Source organism: Phaenicophaeus curvirostris, chromosome 27 (assembly GCF_032191515.1).
Source record: "Phaenicophaeus curvirostris isolate KB17595 chromosome 27, BPBGC_Pcur_1.0, whole genome shotgun sequence".
NCBI lineage: Eukaryota > Metazoa > Chordata > Aves > Cuculiformes > Cuculidae > Phaenicophaeus > Phaenicophaeus curvirostris.
Window position 1 is genome coordinate 4343103 of NC_091418.1, and position 24295 is coordinate 4367397.

Consider the following 24295-nt stretch of genomic DNA (forward strand, 5'->3'; position numbering starts at 1 on the left):
TGGCCCCGGGCAGCAGGCGCAGACCCCCTCGCTCACCCAGGACGCCGTACTCGGACAACGAGCTGTTGCAGACGGTGTACGGAGCCTGGTTAGGCCAGAGGTGGTTCATGGGGATACAGGTCCTCTTGTCCACGTTCTGATCGTGCAGGACGTGGTGGCGGTGGCTGAAAAGAGGGGAAAGCATCCTTTGGATCCATCCTCACCCTTTGGATCCTTTCTGGAAAGGCTGGAATCGCCTTCACAGCCGCTAAAAGCGCCAGGCTTCACCTGAATGTGCCTCTCTCAACGTCCTGGCCGCTCAGGCGGATGTGGATGCCCTCTTTGAGCAGGGAGCCAAACGCCATGTACTCTGCCAGAGCCCAATCCACTGTCCGGTTCTTCACCATCTCCCCACGGGTTTTCAGAATGCGGCTCAAACCTAACCAGGATGGATGGAGGGAGCTCAGGTGACGCCGTGTTTGTCCCACAGCCCATCCGCAGGTGCCCAGGGGCAGAGGAACGGATACACCTCTGCCAGAGGGACAAACCACGGGTAAGGAATCGGGACGGCAGAGAAGGAGCAGCTCTGAAGAAGTGCCGTGCTTCAGTTTGCTTGCCCTTGGTTTGCTTTCCTCAACCACAGCTCCCTCATGAACTGATTCTCCGACTCACAGGAGGGTTTGGGTTAGAAGTCACGGGCAGGGACACCTCCCACTGGATCAGGGGCTCCAAGCCCCATCCAACCTGGCCTTGAACCCCACCAGGGATGGGGCAGCCACCACTGCTCTGGGCAACCTGGGCCAGGGCCTCCTCACTGTCCAATCTAACCCTGTCCTCTTCCAGTGTAAAACCCTCACCCCGTGTCCTGTCACAGATGCTGGTAAGAATTCTCCGTGCCTTTCTTACCAGCCCCCTTTTTGTACTGAGGGACTGCAGCAGGGCCTGCCTGGAGCAGGTTGGAAAAGACCCAGTGGATCATCGAGTCCAACCATTCCCATCAATCACTAACCCATGTCCCTCAGCACCTCGTCCACCCGTCCCTTAAACCCCTCCAGGGAAGGTGACTCAACCCCCTCCCTGGGCAGCCTCGGACAGGGCCCAATCACCCTTTCCGTGAAAAATTTTTTCCTGCTGTCCAGCCTGACCCTCCCCTGGTGGAGTTTGAGGCCGTTCCCTCTCGTCCTGTCCCCTGTCCCTTGGAACACCCCTAACTCTCTCAGCCCTTCTCCAGCCCTCGGCTCATCTCCACGTTGTCCTTCCTGTGCTGAGGACCCCAGAGCCGGACACGGGACTCCAGGAGAAGGGAGCAGAGGGGCAGAATCCCCTTCCTCACCCTGCTGGCCACACATCTCAAAGCACTTTAACACATCCCTTCCTTCCAGGCCAAGTTCCAGCTTTATCCTCCCTGGCCAAACACCTTATCTGGTGTAGCATCCGCAGGTTCCTACCTCCATGGATGGTGAAATCCTCCACCGGCACCGAGCTGGCCACTTGCCCGATGTGGGTCAAGTCCTCTTCGTTCAGGCCAGTGGAAGGACAGGTCATGCTGCGGGGCTGTCCATCCAGGGTGAAGAAACCTGCAGGAGGAGGGACAGTCACAGAATATCCTGAGTTGGAAGGGACCCACAAGGACCATGGAGTCCAACTCCTGTCCCCGCACAGGACAACCCCAATATTCACATCCTGGGGCTGAGGGTGTTGGCCAACTGGAATATTGTCAGGCTTGGGGCCATGGCTGCTTCCCTGGGAGCTGTTCCAGTGCTCCACCACCCTCTGCACGAAGAGCCTTTTCCTAAGGTCCAACCTAAGCCTCCTGTGGCACAGCTCCGGGTGCAGAGCTCAGGTTACGGATGCTCTCAAGATTGAGAGCAATCCCTGCTCTCAAGCAGGGATGCCAGGAGCGGCGAGCATCACCCCACCAGGTGATATTACTCGACATGAGCTGTCACGGCTCTCAAGAGGCCAGGCTCTTGCTGGGGACCTCCAAGTTGCAAGCAATTTACCTGGCCAGGGCGAGTCCAGCCAGTGCTTGATGTGCAAGATCTTTTCATCCTTGGATCTTGCATGGGCCTCCTCACAGATCTTGTCGTACTTGGCAATTTCCTCCTGGAAGGCAGAATCAGGAGGCAGAAAAACATTAGCGAGGCGTCTCCGTGTTAGGGTGTCAAACTGTTCACTACTAAATCGTATTCCTAAGCACTTCATCCGTCTGTCTTTTAAATCCCTCCAGGAATGAGGACTCCCCTGGGTCCCAGACGAGCCGCAGAGGCCCAGGACTGCACAGCCTGTGCCGCACTCATCACGGGGCAATCCTTGAACTCCATGTTCCTGAGCTGGTTGGAGCTGGCACAATCCAAGGATGAGCTTTGGCTCCTAAACCCAGCTCGCTAGGTCCTCGCACGGCTCTGCCACCTTCAGGTGACACACACAACGTGTCCTGTCACATCATTCACCCCCCCGGGTCTGAACCAAACAAGGGGAATTTCTTCCCAGAGCCCAGGGGAAGGTACCTCGTACTCCGGCTGATTTACCACCCCCTGGGAAATCAGCAGCTCCGCGTATTTCTGCAGCACCGGCTTCTGTTTCCGGATCTGTTTGTACATCAGGGGTTGCGTGAACATGGGTTCATCCATCTCGTTGTGACCGTTGCGCCTGTAACAAACCTGCCAGGAAAGGAAAGAGCCTTTGAAAGCAGCTGCTAGCGACCCGCGGCTCTCAAAGCAGTTGTTGCCTCACTTTCTAGCACCTCCTCCCTCCTGTCACATCAAAAGAGCCAGGTGAGCCCTGAAGAGAACTTTGGCTTTCAGAAAATACAGCCTGAGAGGCAGTGGTGAGCATCTACGGCAGAGCCACAGCTTTAGGATAAAGGCTGAGGGCACTTTTCTTACCAAATCCACCACCACGTCCTTATGGAAGGTGCTTCGCCACTCTGCTGCCACGTTGCACACGTAAACAACGGCCTCGGGGTCATCTGCGTTGACGTGGAAAATGGGAGCGTTCACCACGCGAGCAACGTCGGTCGGGTACGGGGAGGAGCGGGCCATGCGGGGGTCTGTGGTGAAGCCGATCTGCAGCGGGTGAGAGGGAACGGGAAAGGTGGTAAAGATCTGGAACAGGGCTCTGCTAGGAGGCTCCTTCTCCAATGTTGGAGCTGGCTCGGCCACGGCAGCTGTTTCACCAGCTCAGGAAAGCACCAGTTGAGCGTGGATCTGCTGGAGGGTCGGGAGGCTCCAAAGGGATCTGAACAGGCTGGATCCATGGGCTGAGACCAACGGGATGAGGTTTAACGAGGCCAAATGCCAGGTCCTGCACTTGGGGCACAACAACCCTGAGCAGCTCCAGACTAGGAGAAGGCTGGCTGGAAACTGCCTGGAGGAGAAGGACCTGGGGGTGTTGGTTGAACAGGAGCCAGCAGGGGCCCAGGGGGCCAAGAAGGCCAAGGGCATCTTGGCTTGGATCAGACACGGCGTGGCCAGCAGGGCCAGGGAGGTTCTTCTCCCTCTGGACTCGGCCCTGGGGAGACCGCTCCTCGAATCCTGGGGTCAGTTCTGGCCCCTCACCACAAGAAGGATGTTGAGGCTCTGGAGCGAGTCCAGAGAAGAGCAACGAAGCTGGGGAGGGGGCTGGAGAACAAGGATTGCGAGGAGCGTCTGAGAGAGCTGGGGGTGTTTAGCCTGGAGAAGAGGAGGCTGAGGGGAGACCTCATTGCTCTCTGCAACTCCCTGAGAGGAGGTTGTGGAGAGGAGGGAGCTGGGCTCTTCTCCCAAGGGACAGGGGACAGGACAAGAGGGAATGGCCTCAAGCTCCACCAGGGGAGGTTCAGGCTGGACATTAGAAAAGAATTTTTCACAGAAAGGGTGATTGGGCACTGGCAGAGGCTGCCCAGGGAGGGGGTTGAGTCCCCTTCCCTGAGAGGGTTTAAGGGACGGGTGGACGAGGTGCTGAGGGACATGGGTTAGTGATTGATGGGAATGGTTGGACTTGATGATCCGGTGGGTCTTTTCCAACCTGGTGATTCTGTGATTCTGTGATTCTATGATTCTATGATTCAGCTTTTGAGGGCATCTCAGCTCCCCCAGGACTGTGCTGCTCAGTCGTAGCCCAACCTGCCCCTCTCTTAGCCCATCCTGGTCCCTGCGCCCGAGCCAGCTTTCCGGCACACCCACAGGGTTGGGCTGGTCCCAGGGAAGAGGCTCTGGGTGACACAAGGACAAAAAAGAGCTGCCCTGTGTTTTCTCACATGCCCAGCATCAGGTTGTGCCACCTCTGCACCAGGCTGGACTCAGAAGCTGTCACCGCTGAGCAGCCGGGTACAAAGCACCCTCTGGTGATCCCAGGATTACGGCTCCTGCTGGGAATATTGGCTGGGGAACAGTTCCTGCCTGCTCCCAGCTCCCACGCGGAGCTGCACGGGCAGAGGGTGCTCTGTGAGGGACCCCAGGGCCATCTGTGCCTCACCTGGTTGTTCACGACGACGTGGACGGTGCCGTGGGTGGTGTAGGAGGGCAGGTCACTCAGGTGGAAGGTCTCGTACACGATGCCCTGCCCAGCGAAAGCCGCGTCTCCGTGCAGGAGAATGGACATCACCTGGGAGATGGGAAGCCACCAAGAAAGGGCTCAGGTCTCATCCCCACGAGCCTTTAGCATCCCAAAAAGGACACGGAGCAGCTCATCAGGGCATCTAACTCTGGCTCAGAGGACTGGAGCGGAGCAGGTCCCAGAAGGTGGCCAGCGGCTCCCCCTCAAGCAAGGGCAGCGCATTCAGGCACCAAAATCAGGCAGCGGGATGAGGCTGGGGGCGAGTCCAGTGCCCAAACCCACACATCTCAAAGCCAAACCTTCTTCTAACTGAGGAAAGATGAACAAAAATGTCCCTTTTCCCCACACTTTCACCCCAGGAGACCAGGCAGGAGCTCACTGGCAGTTGGGGGCGGCTGAGGATGCTGCCTGTCAGATGAGGACAGAGTTTGTCTATTTATATCCTGCCCCTGGAGTGTAAAATGAAGAGGAGCATCTTGAATCTCGCCCTTCCACTTGGTGTTGGAGACAGGTCTGTGAGTCAGACTGCAAATAAACCCCCCCTTGCAGCCCACCGGGTGCACAAAGTCCCCTCTTGCCGCTGGCTTCAGCCTTCCCAGCCCCAGGAACGGTCATCCCTGGCCACACTGAGATCCTTCATCTCCTTCTGCTGAGCCCCTCAACGCTGTGATGCTCAGGTTGGCTTTCTGGAGCACATCCCCCCCTATTTCCCCAATTTCCAACCAGGGTTTTGGGGCTGCTCCTCGCGGCCTGGCTGAGCCACTCACTCAGAGATGGAAGAGGTGGCAATGGGAGCCCAGGGTGAGCTCCTGCATGAGTTCTCCCCGAAGACAGCAAGGAAGGATGGGGGAGCAAAGCCAGGAGAGCAGCACAGCCAACAAAAAGCAGTCTGGTTTCTTTGTTCTCCTGCATCCAAACACCATCCAGCCCAGGGCCACGTCAGTGCAAGCATCACGGCACCACTCACCTTCTTCCCCTCGGTGTCCCCGGAGTAAAACTGCTCCGCTTTAGTCTTGCCTTGAACAACAGGATCGGCTGCCTCCAAGTGAGAAGGATTTGCCACCAGGGAAAGGGTGATGTTCCTGTCGGTGACACGGTTAATCCGCCGGTGGTACATGCCCAGGTGGTACTTCACATCTCCAGAGCCCTGACAGAGGGTAGAGGAGTGTCAGTGCCAGCGCCAGCAGTGCCTTTGGGGGCACAGAAGGAGACCCGAGGCAGGGGGCAGGAGAAGAAGGATTCCGAGGAAAAAATATTTCATGGAAAGGGTCACTGGTCCCTGGCAGAGGCTGCCCAGGGAGGGGGTTGAGTCCCCTTCCCTGGAGGGGTTTAAGGGACGGGTGGACGAGGCGCTGAGGGACATGGGTTAGTGATTGATGGGAACGGTTGGACTCGATGATCCGGTGGGTCTCTTCCAACCTGGTGATTCTATGATTCTATGACCCTTGAGGCTGGAAGAAGAGAGCTCCGGCAGGAGCTGAGCTCGCATGCAGCAAAGCAAAAGGACCCCGGTCCAGGTGCCAAAACTATCAACAGCCTCAGACGTGCACCAGGTACAGAGGAAGAAGCGAGTACGAAGGGCTTGGGGGAGACACTAGAAAACAGAGCTAGGATAACACTCACCCACGCTCTGCCTGGACTGCACCTCAGTGCCCCAGGCTGCTGCTTTTGCACCTCAAAACCCCACCTGAAGGGCATGGTGGGATAACACCAGTCCAGCCCAGTTCTCTGAAAGCCAAACCAGCCCATCTTAAGATGCTGGAAGCTTTGAAGCGTGAGCGGATCGCAGCAACAGAGCCTGCAGCGCAAGCGGTTTGAGCCTTTTGGAGCTGTGTTAGGGTCCCATCTGGGAACCAGGGCTGCTGCGAGGACATGAGCCAACCTCTGCTCCTGGCCACCTTCCACTCACCTCCTCGCTCAACCCAAGGCTCCGTGAGGGCCACCAGGAGCCACTCATTGCCCAGCCGATGCTGGAGATGCTGGGAGCGGCCAGGACACACAAGGACAAGCAAGGACAGGCCAGCACTGGCATCAACACGGAGGCTGCAGTCACAGCAGCGTGCGTGTAATGCAGAAACCCTTGCAATGCGGAAATCCTTGCAGTGCCAATGCCAGCACGTGACCCCACAAGCGGTGGCACAATCCAGATCACCCTGCATGGCCACAGCCTTTTTAAGAGGGATGAGAGGCCAGGCGACAGCAACCTGCTATTTGGAGGAGACTCACCTCATCAGCAGCCTCCAGCTTGGAGTCGAACTGGCAGAAGATCTGCTCCAGCTCTTTCCTGATCACGTTGGCAAGAACATTCAGGCGTCCCCTGCAAAAGCCAGACTGTTGTTGTCAACCAGCAGCCGCCAGCTCGTCAGCGAGTGCCAAGAGTGAGAGACCTGAGATCCTTGCATCACGCAGAGGCAGGGAGACAACCCCATGCCTCCTGCGCTGGGCAGAGGGTCCCTGGGGGAGAGGAGTTCCCTGAAGGAGACTGCAGGCTGCATGGGGCTTGGAGCCCCTGATCCAGTGGGAGGTGTCCCTGCCCACGTCAGGGGGTGGAACTGGATGGGCTTTGAGGTCCCTTCCAGTGCAAACTATTCCTTGATTCTAGGATTCTCTTCTCCCAAGTGATGGGACAAGATGAGAGGGAATGGCCTCAAGCTCCACCAGGGGAAGTTCAGGCTGGACAGCAGGAAAAAATTTTTCACAGAAAGGGTCATTGGTCCCTGGCAGAGGCTGCCCAGGGAGGGGGTTGAGTCCCCTTCCCTGGAGGGGTTTAAGGGCCGGGTGGACGAGGTGCTGAGGGACATGGGTTAGTGATTGATGCGAATGGTTGGACTCGATGATCTGGTGGGTCTCTCCCAACCTGGCAATTCTATGATTCTATGATTCTATGATTCTGTGATTCCAGCTCTGCTGCTCCAGCCACCACCCCTCTCCAGAAGAACTTACAAACAAGCCGAAGCAGAAAACACCGCAATGAGCAGAGAGCAGCCAAGGTCTGAGCCCTCCAGCTGAGGTTAACCACCAGCCAAGACCAGTTACGCAAAGGCAGAAACCAGTGTGCCCTCCAGTCCCGAACCCCGGCAACGTCCCCACCTCCACGCGTGGGAAGAGGCAGCGTTACCTGTGGGGCATCCCCATGATAACATAATCCACTCCCTTCTCACTCGACTTGTCGATAATGGTCTTTAAGGCGGGGATCAGCACTTCACAGCCCTCCAGACCAAAACGCTTCTCTGAAGACCATTTCCGATGGAGGAACTCCTCAAACCTGGAAGGGAAAGGGACAGAGAGGGATTGGTGCCAGAGCTCCAAAAAAACTAAAGGATGGGGATCACATCGAGGGAGCCACAGCGTGAAGTGGTGCTTAAGCAGGTGTCGTGCAGCAGCTCGAGAGGTCACCCCGGATCCCTCTTGAGGAGCCTGGCTGGCCACGGCCCCACTGTGCTGCACCTCAAGCTGATTTTTAGACCTTTTCTTTAAGCATCAACTGTGGGTTTGGGCTCTTTGTCAGCACCAGGGCCTGCCAGCTCGCCGGTGTCACCCGACCGTGACAGATGACGTCAAGATGTGACTCAGGCAGTGACTGTGTTGCTCTGGTTGAACCAACCTCCCCCCGGGGAAGCAAGAGAAGATGAGGAGAAAGTGAAAATATCCCCCCCAGGACACCTGGTAGAGCGGACAAGCCTGGCCAGGAGCGTGCGTTTCTCTTCATTGGTGAACTGCATGATGCCCGGGGTCTCAAACTTCTGCCGGATCCATTGGCACTGCTCCAGGTCGTTGATGAACATGAACTCCACGCCGATGTGCTGGCAGTAAGCCATCTGCCCCGGTGGGAAAAGAAAGGCTGTGAGATAACAGCTGAGGCTTCAGTGCCTCCTTGTCCTCCCCTCAAAACCCAGAAGGATGGAACCCAGGGGTGATGGAACCCAGGGGTGATGGAATCCAGGGGGACCCATCGCTAAACCTTTGGTTTAGTGATTGATGGGAATGGTTGGACTCGATGATCCCGTGGGTCTTTTCCAACCTGGTGATTCTCTGATTAAAGTAACATCACCCAAGAGCATTTTCGTTTGGAAATGAAGTCATGATGTTAGTAGTCAGAGTCCACTGCAAACACCTACTACCATCAGGAAAACCTAGAGGTTTCGTAGTTAATGCCTCGTAGTTAAAATTGTTGGGAATCATCGAATGGTTTGGGTGGGAATCAGCAAAACAATCTCCCTGCTCCGACTCAGGAGCTTGTTCTCGCTGCTTATTTAAGATGCCGATGCAGCTTTGCTTCTCCCAAGGTCACCCTGTCTCAGCTAAGAACATCTGAGCAAGCCTGCAGCTTCCTGGGAGACGGCTGCACTCTCAAACCAGGGTACAAAACTTGGCAGGCAAAGAGAATCAGCCACAAGAGCTGGAAAATTTGGCTCTGGAGCTGCTCCAGCACCAAGACCGCACCATGCAGGGCAGCGAGTGGGACATCGCCAGCCTCCAACCTGCTGCTCTGCCCTCCCAGCACCGCCTGCTGCCTTAAACTGGAAAACGTAGCTGGAAAGGGTTCCAAAAATGCAAAACTTTAGTGGCCTGGTGTTTGGGGAGACCAAATGCTTCACCCCAGAGCAGCTGAAGGTGACCAGAGCCCTCCCTGCCCCTCACCTCCAGCCGACGGATGATTTCCCGCAGCGGAAGAGCCGATTCATTTCCCCCGATGAAAGTGGTTGTGGGCAAGTGGAAGACCTTGTCGAGGTCGGATTCATCCAGCCCGTAAAAGCCTGCAGGATTTTTCATGGGTGGGACAAGCGAAAGCAAGAAAGAGAAGAAAGGAAGCGGGATTGGGGGGGGGGGACAACACCGCCACAAAGGGTCCAACGGAGGCAGGGAGGGACAAAACCAAAAAACAGCAGCATAAAACCCAAAATAAGCATGAAGGAGGTTTGTGTGGATAAAAATCGAGCCGTAATTAAACAAAAAAAGACATTAAGCACAGAACAACAAGGTTACGATGAAAGGTAACGCAGGAAATGAAATACAAACCGATTTATACACGCGCGGAATTTGGTAATTAACACCCAGGGTGAGAGGTGGGGAGTTTGGAGCCCCAGGAACACGAAACACACCACAAATTAGAAGAGAGGGGAGAGAAAAGAAATGGAGGAATCACCAAGCACAATGGAGGTGTTGCCACAGGGCAGGAATTAAAACAGGAGCCGAGGAAACCGTTAAAACAGACAAACCCAAACGAGGGAGAGAAAGAGGAGCGAGAGAGAAACCGGATCAGGGCGCTGCACTGGACTCTCCTGAATAGCTCAGCCCGGGAGCGGGGCAGCAGCCAGCCCCTCAGCACGTTTGCCACCTGGATCCCCCCTTACCCCAATTAACAGCCTTTTAATTAGGGGTTTAGCTTAGCTCTGCTCAGCAAATCCCCCCCTTTTGGATGCTGGTGCCTCATGGTGCTGCACGGAGCAGCTGAAGAAGGTGCTGAGCAGAGCTTGGATCTAAACACCAGGTTTTGGAAGTTTGGACGAGCCCCAGCACCGGTGGCAGATGCTCCGGCACCAGCAGGTCCCCACACACCCCAGCGCCACCCCAGGGGCTGCAGCACCCACCCAACCTCATGGCTTTCTTTAGGGAAACTGAGGCACGGAGGAGGAGGGCTCTTGACCACGGCAGCAAGGCAGAAGCAAAGCTGGGAAGGGTCTGGGAGCCCCAAAATATTCTTTGGAAGCAGGAGCGCGGCTGGCAGAGTGTGGCTGAGCCCAGAACCCAAGCATCTCCCTCGGGGACTTGCTCATTCTTCCCCTACTCGCAGCAGAGCCAGGGTCCAAAAGGTTTCTTGACCCACGGCAGGAGCTACAGGGGCAGCAGAGTCACCACTGCTTCCCCCAGCTCCCCCAGAGCAGCCCAGTGCCCCAACCAGGGCCTCTTTTAGGGAGGGGACAGGGGCTGAAAAGATGATCCAAGGCTGGAGCACCTCCCATGGAAGGACAGTATCAGGCTGATCAGGATCAGGATGATCAGGATGATCAGAATCATCCAAGCTTGATGGGAATGGTTGGACTCGATGATCCGGTGGGTCTTTTCCAACCTGGTGATTCTATGATTCTATGATTCTATGACGGGCTGAGAGAGTTGGGGTTGTTCAGCCTGGAGAAGAGAAAGCTCCAAGGAGGCTTTATAGCGACCTTCCAGTACCTGAAGGGTACCCAGGAAAGCTGGGGAGGGACTTCTTACAAACGCATGGAGTGATAGGACAAGGGGGAATGGCTTTAAATTGAAGAGGGGAAGATTTAGACTGGACATAAGGAGGAAATTCTTCACACTGAGGGTGGGGAGGCCCTAGAACAGGTTGCCCAGAGCAGGGGTGGCTGCCCCATCCCTGGAGGGGTTCAAGGCCAGGTTGGATGGGGCTTGGAGCCCCTGATCCAGTGGGAGGTGTCCCTACCCATGGAAGAGGGTGGAACTGGATGATCTTTAAGGTCCCTTCTGACTCAAACCATTCTAATTCTATAATTCTATGCCACCCCCTAAGGATAACCCACTCCCACCCCCACGTTGCAGGGCTGTGGCTCACTCTGCCACGCTGGGTGAAGGCTCCAGCTCACTTTGAGGGTATCAGATTTCCCAAGGAGTTGTCTGAGCGTCTCTGCTTCTGCTTTGCTGCAGCCTGTCCAGCGGTTTTGACAGTGCTGTTTACAGGCAGCAATTCCATCAGATCAGCTGGAAGGCTAGGGATGAGCTGCCAAAGTCTCACGGAGGCAAAACCAGCTGGAGAAGACAGCTTGGAGTTTTGGGACACTCAAATTGGGGAGGTTGAAGCCTCTAAACATGAACGTTCACACCAAAACGTGTCCTCTGGCAGCCAGACATGCAAAGACACAGCACAGAAAGGGGCAGCAAGGCTCTAAACTGGGGATCTCTACAGGGAAAGCATCACTCACCAAGCGCCTACATCGGGATTTTTAGTGGGATAAAGGAAAAATTAACGTTACAGAACTCCAGAGCAGTGTGAGGCAGGAGGGGATCACTCTGCTGGCTCGGTTCCCACCCAGAATAACCTATTCAAAGAGAGTCCTGCACTCCAGAGGGTTAAAGGCTCATTGATTGCGTACCTCCTACTGTTAACACTCTCAGCCGCTCCTTGAACACTGCGAGGTCTGGGACGGGCAGGGAAAGGGGGGAAAGGGAGAAGATAGAGAGACGCAGGCAAAGTTAGTAAAAACCCTGGAACCAGGACACCGAGTCGTGGACAGCACAAGGCAAAAAAATACAGCGTTTAAAATACAGTCAAAAACATCAGAAGAAAAGGGTGTGGGATGGAGGATGACTACGCGCTAGGCAGAAAAGGAATCTCGGTGGGAAGGCTGGAGAGAGGAGGGGGGAGCAGGGAGGGGAACGGGACAGGGGGGCATCAGACACTGGGGAGCAGTTGAGCTGCATGGTTTGAGTCGTCCTCTCGCATCCACAGCTCGGGAGGGAGGGGAAAGCTGCCTGGCAGAGCATCTAAACCCGCTACGGGGGCCAAAAGGCACCTTCCTGGCACGCTGCGTCCTGGGCAGCGTTATCTGCTGGGAGCAGTTTCTGCTGCCGAGCCACAAGCGTTATCTCTGCTGAGCCAGGAGCGTTATCTGCTGCCGAGACGGGAGCTGCCTTCGCCCAGCGTCGGCTGCCAGAGGGTTTTGCTCCACTTATCGCTGCTGGGAGATGTCAGGGTTCCAGCGAGGAGGCAAGGATGCCGCCTGCACACCAGCAGGAGCGGGATCGGGGCATCCAAATGAGGGATCTCAGCAGTGACGCAGGCACGGGCGGCACCGTCATCTCCCAGGAGCACAGGCCACAGAGCTGCACGGTGGCATTAGGTGCTTCGAGGACCTCAGGGATTACAGGAAAGGCTTTGGAAATGCTTCTCCTTGGGGTCAGCAGGGAACAGGCACGAGTTCAAGCAAGGTGTCTGGGTGGCAAGGTCTGAAAGCAGGGCAAGGGGAGGCAGCGGCGCTCCCAGCCCATCTCCCATCAGGGTTCTCTTCCCAAGCTGGAGGAGGATTCCAATCAGCTCCCCCGGGTGAGAGGCAGGAGCCTCTCAGGCAGACGGACAGATGGATGCTCGGACACACGCTGCCTCCACGCACCAGCTGGACCTCTGCCTGCTAAGGCATTATTTCTTCGGACGAGGCCACACCAAGGCCCTGCAGTCGCCTTGTCCTTGTTTTACCCCACTTACCACACCAGATCAGCCACAGCGGAAGATGAGAAGGAGACGACTTTGTTTTTTAAAACTCAAAGACAAGAGGAAAAGGAATTTGCTGTCTCCGCCCCCCAGCTCCCTCAGCCCAAGCACCCCGGGCAAGCTTCTCCCTCTCATTTTCTCCAAAATCCAGAGCAGACACAAACCAGCTGCTAAACAAAAGGCAAGGGAGAAGAAAGATCCCTTTCCAAGATTAACCACGCAGCTCCTTTGAGCCACAGCCCTGCCCAGCTATGGTTGAAGCCACTGGCAGGGGAGCTGGCACCCCAAGAGCCAACCTGTAGGATTTCACTGCTCAGAAAGACGAGACAAGATGATTTCCAAGTTTCAAAACCGCTCCTATTACTAACTGCTCTCTAAAGTGTTCAGAAACCCTTTTCAAAGCAAAAAATAAGCCAGCAGGATCTTTGTAGAGCTTGGCTTTCTCTGCCCCAAGATGTCCAAAGCTCTCCCCACGCTCTCCAAGTTGTGTTGAAGAACAACCAGATAATGATTTCCAGGATAAGGACACTAGGGGAAGGTCTATTCAGTCACAGATGATACCCACAGCAAGATAACAAAGCCTCCTCTGATCAGACACAAGTGTTTGAGTCTGGGGTCCTACCCAAGGACGTTGCCCCAGCGCGTGCCAGCAGCTGAAACCAGCATTGCTCGTTCCAAAGGGCTCGGTATTCCTTACAAATTTACAGGTTGCTGGGAATTAAATCAACACCAGGAACCACAAGGGCAGAAATCTCAGTATGAAAGCCACGAAGAAATAGAAATTAATCTTAATGCCTGGCCCAGACACAGGAATCACGGGCTGAGATTCTCTTCCAGCCGATGCCTACGGATCCACGGGGCTCCTCATCGCCACCCTGGGAAGCAGGGAAAGCGGAGATGAAGCTGCTTTTCCCAGATTCCACGCAGCTGCGAGGATGCCGTTAGCCCAGCTCCGCAGCGAGGGCTCCAAGGGAACTTTGGGAGCACACTCTCCTCCAGCAGAACCACAGCAAGGCAGGAGAAAAGCCCTCTGAACTGACCTTCCCCACAAGTTCAGTGTCCAAAGGGAAACCAGTAAGAAGCAGTGTCCCTCAAGGGTCCAGACTGGGAATGATATGGTTTCACACCTTCATTGATGGCTTGGAGAGCAGGATCAAGAGCACCCTAGACCAGGCTGCAGGTGAAACCCAGCTTGATGGTTGATGCACCAGTGGGGAGGGATGGATCCACAGAGACCTGGATAAGCTGGAGAAGCGGGCCTGTACGGACCTCATAAAGTTCAACGAGGCCAAATGCAAGGGTTGGGACAATGCCCGCTCCCAGGACAGACTGAGAGACGCAGCCCTGTGGAGAAGGACTTGGGGATGTGACAAACTGGACGTGAGCCATCAGCGTGCGCTCACCGCACAGAGAGACGGGAGTTCCCTGGGCTGCATCCAGAGCACAAGGACCAGCAGGGCGAGGGAGGGGATTCTGCCCCTCTGCTCCGCTCTGGTGAGGCCCCACCTGGAGTCCTGTGTCCAGCTCTGGAATCCTCAGCACAGGAAGGATGTGGAGCTGTTGGAGTGGGGCCAGAGGAGGCCACGGAGATGATCCGAGGGCTGTAACAGCTCTGCAGACCCCGCTGTAGCCTCTTGGTACAAAAAGGAGGCTGGTAAGAAAGGCACAGAGAGTTTTTACCAGGATCTGTGACAGGACACAGGGCAAGAGTTTTACACTGGAAGAGGGCAGGAGAGTGTGGAGGCACTGGAACAGGTTGCCCAGAGCAGTGGGGGCTGCCCCATCCCTGGAGGGGTTCAAGGCCAGGTTGGATGGGGCTTGGAGCCCCTGATCCAGTGGGAGGTGTCCCTGCCCATGGCAGGGGTGGAACTGGATGGGCTTTAAGGTCCCTCCCAGCCCAGCCCACTCTAAGTCCATGACTCTGCTCCCCACACCAACTCCCTGTTCCCCTGAGGGAGACCATCACTGCCACCACTGGCTCTGGGTTTCCTGCAGATCCTGCTCTCCTCTTGGCAGGGAACCACGTCCACCAGGCACAGGGCCCTCCTCTGCTGCTCTGCTTCAGGACCTCACGTTTTCATGGCAGAGGCCAAGATCCCTGCACTAGAAAAGGCTTCCACCACCTCTTCCTCTCCCCAGCCGCAGGAGGGGCTTCAAAGTCATCTAAAACTGTCCCCCTTATCCCCTCACAATACCATCTACGTCCATCCTCTTCTGTACTTGGGTTCACGGCCATCACCTCCCCACCTCTTCCCAAAACCTCCCAGGCACAGGGCTTGCTCCATCCCAGAGCCAGCCGGCTCCTGAGGCACAGACAGAGCTTGGTCCTCCAGACAAGCACATCAGAAGTCCAGATGTTGGGATGAAGCCGCTTCCCCATCACGCAGCAAGCTGGAACAACCCAAACCTAATCCTTCCCTATCGCTCCCAGCACAGGGAATCCTGTAGAAGGTCCAGCAGGTCCAGGGCTGGTAAACTGAACAAGGAATTGAGATCATTGACATGCACCGCACGCTCTGATCGGCTGTTCCGTTGTGCGAGGTTAGTAATCATCACTGCTCTGCTCTACGTTAGAAGCATGCCGAGCGCTCCTAGTGCCGGGGAGCGACCCTCGGAAAGCACCAGCGAGGTGAGAGAGCTCAGCGCCGCAACCTCACTCGGGCCAGAAGAACGGCAGCAAACTACAAAGATCAGATCTAAGGCGCTGAGCTGAAGCGCTTTCAGATTAGGATTTCCAGTCCTAAGCATCACACGCGCTCTGTGCAACACTCACGCAGCTCTCACTCCAAGGCATCGATTTCCACCTCGCTACTCGGCTGGGAACGCATCCCAAAGCTTCCTTGTTATGATCACTGACAGGGAGTCACAGCTCAGGCTTAGAAAAAGGGGGCAATTCAGGGATTTACGGATGCTGCAGCAAGCTGGGAGCGATGGGAAGCAGGACACCGCCACAGGGACGCACCAGGAGGTGCTTCCCAGCCCTGCGGAGACATTTTCCACAGCTCCCAGGGCCCCCAGGAGCAGCAAGAGGAGCTGAGGGACCACACCTCCAGGTCTCCCCAGCAGAAATCCTCTCTGCTTTGTGTTTCCAGAAGATGCAATTGCTTCCACCCCTGGGTGAGTAAGTTGAAGGACACAATTAATTGGAGGAGAAACATGAGCCGAGCAAGAGGGTTTTGGCTCCAGACCCAGTGGCCTCGACAGCCAGAGGGGCGCAGAGCTGCTCCAAGGCGGCTACAATTCAGAGTGATCATTACTGAGGAAACTTAAGACCTTTCCCCCTTCCTGGTGAAGCATCTACCTACGAAGCTGTGAAAGAGGAGCTCAAGCGATGCAGCACTGACTGTTCTCAAAGCCCTCACCCAGTTTGTCTGCGGATGTGATAAGATCGGCTGGAAGGGAGGAGTCCAGATCCGCATCCAAGATGCCCAGTGGGTCGAGTTGTGCTACATGGTGCCCTCGAATCTATGAAATGGGCCGGGGATGGAAAGGAGAACCAAGAGGGAGAGGGGAAAGGGAGAAAAACAAAAGAGGGGAGGGGTAAAAAAGTTAAATTACATTAGAATTAATTTGCAGAGTAATTCTCACCGACGTTTGGAGAAACAGTTACTGGCGCATCATCAAAATTTACACAACTAATGCCGAGAGGATCGAGCTTTGCAATGTGGTGACCCCTGACCTGGAAGCAACAACACAGATTAGTCGTTAAGACACGTTAATTGCAGAGACATGTCTTAAAAACAATCCAACCAAACCATGCAGGGGTTCCCTCTTTAGGTTTTCTGCAGAGCCACCCCAGTTTCAGGCTGCCTGAAGAAGCCGGGTTGGCTTCCAGTGACAGCGCATGTGCCACCAGCTCGGCACTGCCTGGCTTTGTGGGACAGCAGGAGGAAGGCCTTCTCCTTCCACAATTGACCTCCGAGGGTCTCCCACTGCCAGCCTGGTGTAAAACCCGAGCTCCTCCGCTCCACGGATGCAGTAACTCCACACCTGTGGTTTCCTCCTAAGCATCACAGCAAATGAAGAGGCAATTTTGCAGGTTTTGACAGATCCAGGTCCTCTTCTGCCAACAGAGCAGAGAAAACGAGCACTGCCACCAGCAGCAGGAGCTCCAGAAAGGCAGAGGAATGCGTCTGAGGAACATTCACCCATCTGTGCCGTCAGAGCTCAGCAGCTCACAGTGTCCTTGTGGAGAGGAGCCTATGGGAGGACTCGGAGCACTCTTCTGGGCGGAAAATACCAAAGAGCTTTGGCACCAAGAGCACCGTGTCGGCTCCTGGTGGCCAGGCCAGGAGTCACCCAGGTTTGGATCTGCATTGGGAGCCACAGGGAATGACAAGAGCCAATGAGGAGGCTTCCTTCTCACCTTCACAGGAGGTGTCTACAGGTGGATCCCATCTCACTGTGCAAACTCAACCCATCGCGGCAGCGAGCTCTCTCCAGCTGGCATGGCACAAGCAAGGTGACAACGTGTGGTGGCCACAAATCAATTCCTTCTGTGCCAGCTTTGTCTGGGAAATATTTGCTTGTCCATCTTGCAATAAAAGTTGGGGGCCATACCAGGAGAACACAAGCACCCCATGCTGCTCCGCATGGCGAGGATAGTCCCACCAGGACAAGAAGAGCACTTGTTCCAGCAAACACCTTCGAGCTGAGGGTGCCCAGTGGCTTTGAGGTCAACTCTGCAGTTGGCAGGTATGCAGCAAGTCCTCAAATCCATGAGCAAGGTCTTCTCCTCAGGAGCCACACTGTTAGTTACTCTCCACGTACATGCAAAGCCAGGCAGATTTTTTTCCCCATCCCAAAACAAGACCACAGCAGATTTTCACAGCTTCATAGAAATGGTTTGGGTTGGAAGGGACCTCAAAGCCCATCCAGTTCCACCCCCTGCCACGGGCAGGGACACCTCCCACTGGATCAGGGGCTCCAAGCCCCATCCAACCTGGCCTTGAACCCCTCCAGGCTTGGGGCAGCCGCCACTGCTCTGGGAAACCTGGACCAAGGACTCCTCACCCTCACAGTGACATTTTTCTTCCCTAGATCTCATCTCAATCTCCCCTTCTGCAGCTCCAAACCACCCACCTCATCCTGTCCCTGCACTCCCTGATCAAGAGCCCCTCCCCAGCTCAAGGTTTCCTTCCCAGCAGCTCCTGCTCTCAAAGTTTCCAGCTCAGCAACGTGGGGAGTGGGGCAGGAAACACCACTGCCACCTCATGGGTGTGAAGACAGCATTCCTGGCCACTAAATCTGACAGCGGTTACAAAACCCACTCGAGTACGAGGGGGTCACCAAGCCGTGTGGTGCTGTCGACATGTTGGAGGGAAGGGATGGATCCAGAGGGACTGGACAGGCTGGAGAGCTGGGGCTCGAGAGCCTCATGGAGATCAACAAGGCCAAGCGCAAGGTCCTGCTCCTGGGTCAGGGCAATCCCAGCACAAATCCAGGCTGGGCGGAGAATGGATTGGGAGCAGCCCTGAGGAGAAGGACTCGGGGGGCTGGGGGATGAGAAGCTCAACATGAGCCAACAAAGTGCTCACAGCCCAGAAAGCAACCGTGTCCTGAGCTGCATTAAAGCCATGGGACCAGCAGGGTGAGGGAGGGGATTCTACCCCTCTGCTCCGCTCAGGTGAGACCCACCTGGAGCCCCATGTCCAGTTCTGGAGTCCTCAGCACAGGGAGGACATGGAGCTGCTGGAGTGAATCCAGAGGCCACAGAGATGATCCGAGGGCTGGAGAACCTCCCGTAGGAGGACAGGCTGAGACAGTTGGGATTGTTCAGCCTGGGGAAGAGAAGGCTCTGAGGAGACCTTAGAGCAGCCTCCAGTGCTGAAAGCACCTCCAGGAAAGCTGGGGAAAGGCTCTTGATCAGGGGGTGCAGGGAGAGGATGAGAGGGAACGGTTTTGAGCTGCAAGAGGGGAGATTGAGATGAGATCTTAGGAAGAAATGGTTCTCTGTGAGGGTGGGGAGGCCCTGACCCAGGTTACCCAGAGCAGTGGTGGCTGCCCCATCCCTGGAGGGGTTCAAAGCCAGGTTGGATGGGGCTTGGAGCCCCTGATCCAGTGGGAGGTGTCCCTGCCCCTGGCAGGGGTGGAACTGGATGGGCTTTGAGGTCCCTTCCAGCCCAAACTGTTCCGTAAATCTGTGATTTAAAAAGAAATGATAACGCGGAGGTGCAACCACTGCTACAATGACAAAGCCATCACCGACATCACATTAAAGCAGCGTCACTGCTCACCTATAATTATGGGGACAATCCAGCTGATCCAGTTAAGACGTTAATTGCCTGGTGTTTTATGTAGGTTGCCTGCCAAAAGCAGGGATTCATCCTGCCTTCCTGCTCTTGAGTCCCTCCATACCCTGTGCTGAACTCCTCACCTGGACACCTGGCTGCAGTTGCAGCCGTAGGGAGGTGGATCTCTCAAGGCAGACAGCTCAGAAACACACAACCAAGAGCAATCACCTCCCAGCGCTACTTTTCACAGCCTGAGGAGGTGACGGGAATGCAGAAGACGTTACAGGTTTTGTGTTCAAATTGCTGACTTGGAGCTGCTGCTTCCAAGCCCATCGGTCACCACTTGTTTGAACCTGGCATCATCGGCTTGTTCCACCACCGAGAGCTGCTGCCTTTGGAAAGGGCTCCCCAGGATCCACGTGAGCTGGAGAGCTGACAGGGCGCTCACCTCCCACAAAAGCAGCCACAGGAGAAGAGGGAGGTCCCATGAATGCATCTCAGCTTCGCCTCCTCACAGAAAAGCAGGGCAGGGCCCCAGCACCTACGTCAGCACCATGGCTGCAGGGGCGCTTTCTCCAAGCAGAGCAGGGCTGAGACTGGGTAGATCTTCGGACTTGCTTACAGCTGCAGTTCTTGCCTTATCCCGTGGCCTTGTACGTTGGATTTTCCCTGTACCCGAGCAGGAACATGACCTGCAGGAGGTGCTTCTTTGCAGGGAGCGGCGAGGAGACCGAGATCAAACCTTCCCAGCCGCCAGGTTCGTGAACTTCTCACTGCAGCCCCAATTAGAGCCCCCAAACTTGACAAATCAGAAGGTGAAAGGACGACACAGATGTAGAAATGTATTTACACGTTCCCTGGCGTTCAAACACTGGCTGGCCAGCCCCTGGCTGGAGGAGGTTCTCTTTCCACTTGAAACTTGTTTGACTTTGGCAGCGTGACTCCAAGGTGCAGCCCAGCAGCACCACCACCCTCATCCGGGTCACAAATTCCAAGGAAATGTTTCCTGAACTTTCGTTTTCAGATCTCAGAAGTTCTCTTGGCAACGCGGGGGAAGCAGGATGAGTGTCCTACGCCACTGCTGAGCGTGGCAGGAGCGCACCGCGCAGGAGCTTCATTTTAGAAGGCAGCAAACCCCCCTGACCACCCCCTCCCCGCGACCATCATTGCTCTGTTTGGGTGACAACAGCTTTAATCTTCTCATTGTCCAGCAAAGCATCAGCTGAGCCCCAACAGATCAGCAGCTCCTGATAAAAAAATAGGCAGCCCAGCGCATCCCTCATGCTCTCCACACGTGCAGCAACCACGCCAACCGTAGCCACCACCCCTCTGCGGAGCACGGGCTCCTCCTCAGCGCAGAGCCCCTCTCCTTACCTGATACGCCCTGATAAGAGATTGCACTGCGAGATGATCCTCCACCAGTTTATCCACGTTGGGCTGTGCCTGGACCAGGAACTGGGCTTGCGACAGCGTGGAGAGGCTGGTGCTCAGCGGAGGGGGGCTTTGGTAAGCGGTGCCTGGAGCAGCTCCGGCGTTGGCGTTGCGAAAGAAGATGTCCCATGACTAGAAAAGGGAAAGAAAAGAGGTGATGGGGTCATTACTCAAACCCTTCCTCGCTGCTTTACAGCTGCTTGGAGCAAGGACTCCCAGCCAAGTCTTCAGGCTCTTGTCATGGAATAAATAGAACTGTTCGGGTCAGAAGGAACCTCCAAGCCCATCCAGTCCCACCCACAGCCATGGGCAGGGACACCTCCCACTGGATCAGGGGCTCCAAGCCCCATCCAACCTGGCCTGGAACCCCTCCAGGGATGGGGCAGCCACCACTGCTCTGGGTAACCAGGGCTTCCCCATCCTCACAAGAAACATTTCTTCCTAAAATCTCATCTCAATCTCCCCTCTTTCAGCTCAAAACTCCTCCCCCTTGTCCTCTCCCTGCACTCCCTGATCAAGAGCCCCTCCCCAGCCTTCCTGTAGCCCCCTTCCATACAGAAGGCTGCTCTAAGGTCTTTTTTTCCTTCTCATTGGGACAGGACACTGCCCTCTACATGCCCACAATATTTTACAAAAAGCACTGTAATTCCACACACCCCTACCTCTTCTCCGCACTCTGAATGCCTTGAGTTGCAAGACCCAGTGGAAGCCACATTCTCCAGCCCTCAACCATAGAATCACAGAATCACCAGGTTGGAAGAGACCCACAGGATCATCGAGTCCAACCATTCCCATCAATCACTAACCCATGTCCCTCAGCACCTCGTCCACCCGGCCCTCAAACCCCTCCAGGGAAGGGGACTCAACCCCTCCCTGGGCAGCCTCTGCCAGTGCCCAATGACCCTTTCCGTGAAAAATTTTTTCCTAACGTCCAGCCGCACTAGGTGGATCCTCAAGGCAGATTCTGCTCCTGCTCCTGTCTTCTCTGCAATGGGCCTTTCAAGAAAATAAAGCAAAATCCCCTAAAAAGCCCTTGATGGACTTGGCGTGACCTTGTGGTGCTTATCCAGCACAGCCTGGAGCACCCAGGAGCACCCCAGGCCGGTTACCTCCAGTTAATTTGGTTACGTAGAGAGGCTGGGAGAGCCCAGCAGAGCAAAGTCCAAGCCACATCGTCCCATCACGCTCCCACCCCTCCCACTTCCCACACTAAGTGACACAAGGGACGAGGGCAAGGCAGGACGGCACAGCACGCAGATCCCACTGGATTCACCCACAGCTCTCAGCCCAAGGGTTTCTCCAACAGAGCCCCAACCCAACCTTGGTGCCGCAGGAATGTGAACAGCGCTGCTCAACCACCCCCGGCACGTTCAAACCAGGTCACCAATGCCACGAGGTGGATCTGCAGAAGCAGCAGCTGGCTGGAAAGCTGCCTGGTAGAGAAGGACCTGGGGGTGTTGGTTGAAAGCCGACTGAATATGAGCCACCAAGCGGCCCAGGTGGCCAAGAAGGTCAACAATATCTTGGCTTGGATCAGAAATGCTGTGGCCAGCAGGACCAGGGAAGTGATTCTGCCCTTGTACTCGGCACTGGTGAGGCCACACTTTGTAACTCAGACCCCTCACGACAAGGAAGACACTGAAAGGGGCTGGAGCACGTCCGGAGAAGGCAACGGAGCTGGAGAACAAGGATTACGAGGAGCGGCTGAGGGAGCTGGGGTTGTTTAGCCTGGAGAAGAGGAGGCTGAGGGGAGACCTCATCACGGTCCACAAATGCTTGAAAGGAGGTTTAGAGAGGTGGGCGTTGGTCTCTTCTCCCAAGTGACAGGTGATAGGACAAGAGGGAATGGCCTCAAGTTGTGCCAGGGCAGGTTCAGACTGGACATCAGGAAAAACTTCTTCACTGAAGGGGTTCTCAAGCACTGGAACGGGGACCCAGGGAGGTGGTGGAGTCCCCATCCCTGGAGAGGTTTAAAAGACAGGCGGATGAGGATACGATTTAGTAGTGGACAGGTACACTTGGACTTGATGATCTCAAAGGTCTCTTCCAATCTAGGATTCTGTGATACTATGATCTCCCAACCTGGCAGCAGGGTGGAGGAGTCCAAAAACCTGACCTTTGCTGGAAAAGCACCAGCTCTCCCCTTCCCAGGAGCTCCTCTGGCCACAGAGCTCAGCACACGCTCCAGGATGCTATTTCCACCCCATCGCATCACTGCGCAAGGTGATTAAATTTAGAACCAGGTCACGCTGGAGGAACTTAAAAGCTGGAACAATTTGGCAACGTAACTGATAAACAATGGCTCCTGAAGGGAAAGAACAAATAAAACAAACCCAAAAGCCAAACACCGGCCCACTCCGATTGCTGTTGGCTAAAGGAAATCACAGCAGTGAGAGGGGCAGAGCTGCTGTTTGCACGATCCTTGCTCCTGGCGAGAACAGCCCGAGCCCCTTCCCTGCTCCAAAAGCTCCAAAGCTCCTGCAGGCGGGAGAGAAAAGCACCCCAGGATGGGCTCCATGGCCTTAGGATGGGAAAGCGATCTGCTCAGCTGCATGTCTCGGTGGTTTAAGGATGGTTAATGGACTGGAAAATAAGGTGAGGCAAGAGAAAGGGAGCAGGGAGGCAGAGGTGCCACCTTAGCGACCTCGTCCCCCTGATATTGAAGAGCAGCAGCCTCTCCAAGGTGTGATTTGCTTCTGTTCTGAAAGGAAAAGCTCATTTCAAGCTCTGGGAACAAGGTGCGGCACTGGCTGCGGCAGCTCGGACGCTTTCACTGAAGGCTTTATTGCCCAACGCAGTTCCAGGGTATTCCAGGCTCCCTGGCCGCAGGCTCTGACAAGCACTATAAAAACATCAGCTTCCAAGCTGCTGATGCGGTTTCAAATTCCAGGGTATTCAAGGGCCATCCTGGGGGTTTCTGTGACCCACAGAGGCGCTCCAGGAGCTCAGAGAACCCCCAGGAGAAGGTGCACAGCTCCATCAGCGCTAGCCCCTCAGCGTGGGAAGGACTTTGCCTTCAGCCAGCACCAGCCGAAGGTGACAGCAGAAAGAAAGCTCAGCAAGTTATTCCCCTCCACCCCTCTCCATGCCCACAGCAGCCCTGCAAGTGCTCCACCAGCTCCTTTGCTCCATATAGTGAGCATAAAATATATACGTGGGTGTATATAAATAAAGAGGGAGCGCCTAACAGAGCTCGGGGTCACCTCTCTCCTACCAAGAGGGCTCCTGTATGAGGGCTGAAAGAGTTGGGGTTGTTCAGCCTGGAGAAGAGAAGGCTCCAAGGAGACCTTGGAGCAGCTTCCAGTACGGAAAGGAGCTGCAGGAAAGCTGGGGAGGGGCTTTTGATCAGGAGTGTGGGGATAGGACGAGGAGAATGGTTTTCAGCTGCAAGAAGGGAGATTTTGATGAGATCTCAGGAAGAAATGGTTCTCTGTGAGGGTGGGGAGGCCCTCTGGGCAACGTGGACCAGAAGTGGTGGCTGCCCCATCCCTGGAGGGGTTCAAGGCCAGGTTGGATGGGGCTTTGAGTCCCTGATCCAGTGAGAGGTGTCCCTGCCCATTCCAGGGGGTTGGAACTGGATGGGCTTTAAGGTCCCTTCCAACCCAAACCATTCCATGACCATTATTCTAAGGCCACAGAGGTTTGACCACAGGTGTCACCAAATGCGGTCAGAGGTCCCCAGCCACCTGCCCTGAAGCCAGCAAGGTGCCTGGGGGCCTGGCAAGCCACTGCTGAGCATCCTGAGCCATCACACACTGCGCCAAGCTCGGAGGCTTTCAGTGAATGCCATGTCCGCATGTTTTTCGAACACCACAGGGATGGGGACTCCACCACTCCCCGCGCAGCCTCTGTCGGGGCTTCACCACTCTGCCAGTAAAGACATTTTTCCCAATATTAACTCTAA

The 24295-nt window shown here is 55.6% G+C and overlaps 1 protein-coding gene across 4 annotated transcripts in view; it reads right to left on the reverse strand.

Annotated features, from left to right (window-relative positions):
• The window catches only part of OGDH (oxoglutarate dehydrogenase), a 35360-nt gene that overhangs the window by 4289 nt on the left and 6776 nt on the right, over positions 1-24295 (reverse strand). Inside the window, exons 3-17 of one of the 4 annotated variants that reach the window (XM_069877559.1) lie at positions 20335-20523; positions 16090-16192; positions 11613-11657; positions 9160-9275; positions 8182-8336; positions 7637-7783; positions 6745-6835; positions 5486-5665; positions 4438-4566; positions 2868-3047; positions 2490-2642; positions 1983-2085; positions 1428-1556; positions 268-418; positions 37-164 (exon numbers count right to left, since the gene is read on the reverse strand). In XM_069877559.1, the coding sequence (XP_069733660.1) occupies positions 37-164; positions 268-418; positions 1428-1556; positions 1983-2085; positions 2490-2642; positions 2868-3047; positions 4438-4566; positions 5486-5665; positions 6745-6835; positions 7637-7783; positions 8182-8336; positions 9160-9275; positions 11613-11657; positions 16090-16192; positions 20335-20523 (1999 nt within the window). Of the gene's footprint in view, positions 1-36; positions 165-267; positions 419-1427; positions 1557-1982; positions 2086-2489; positions 2643-2867; positions 3048-4437; positions 4567-5485; positions 5666-6744; positions 6836-7636; positions 7784-8181; positions 8337-9159; positions 9276-11612; positions 11658-16089; positions 16193-16315; positions 16407-20334; positions 20524-24295 lie in introns of all 4 variants that reach the window. The other 3 variants (XM_069877561.1, XM_069877562.1, XM_069877563.1) reach the window with 3 other exon arrangements.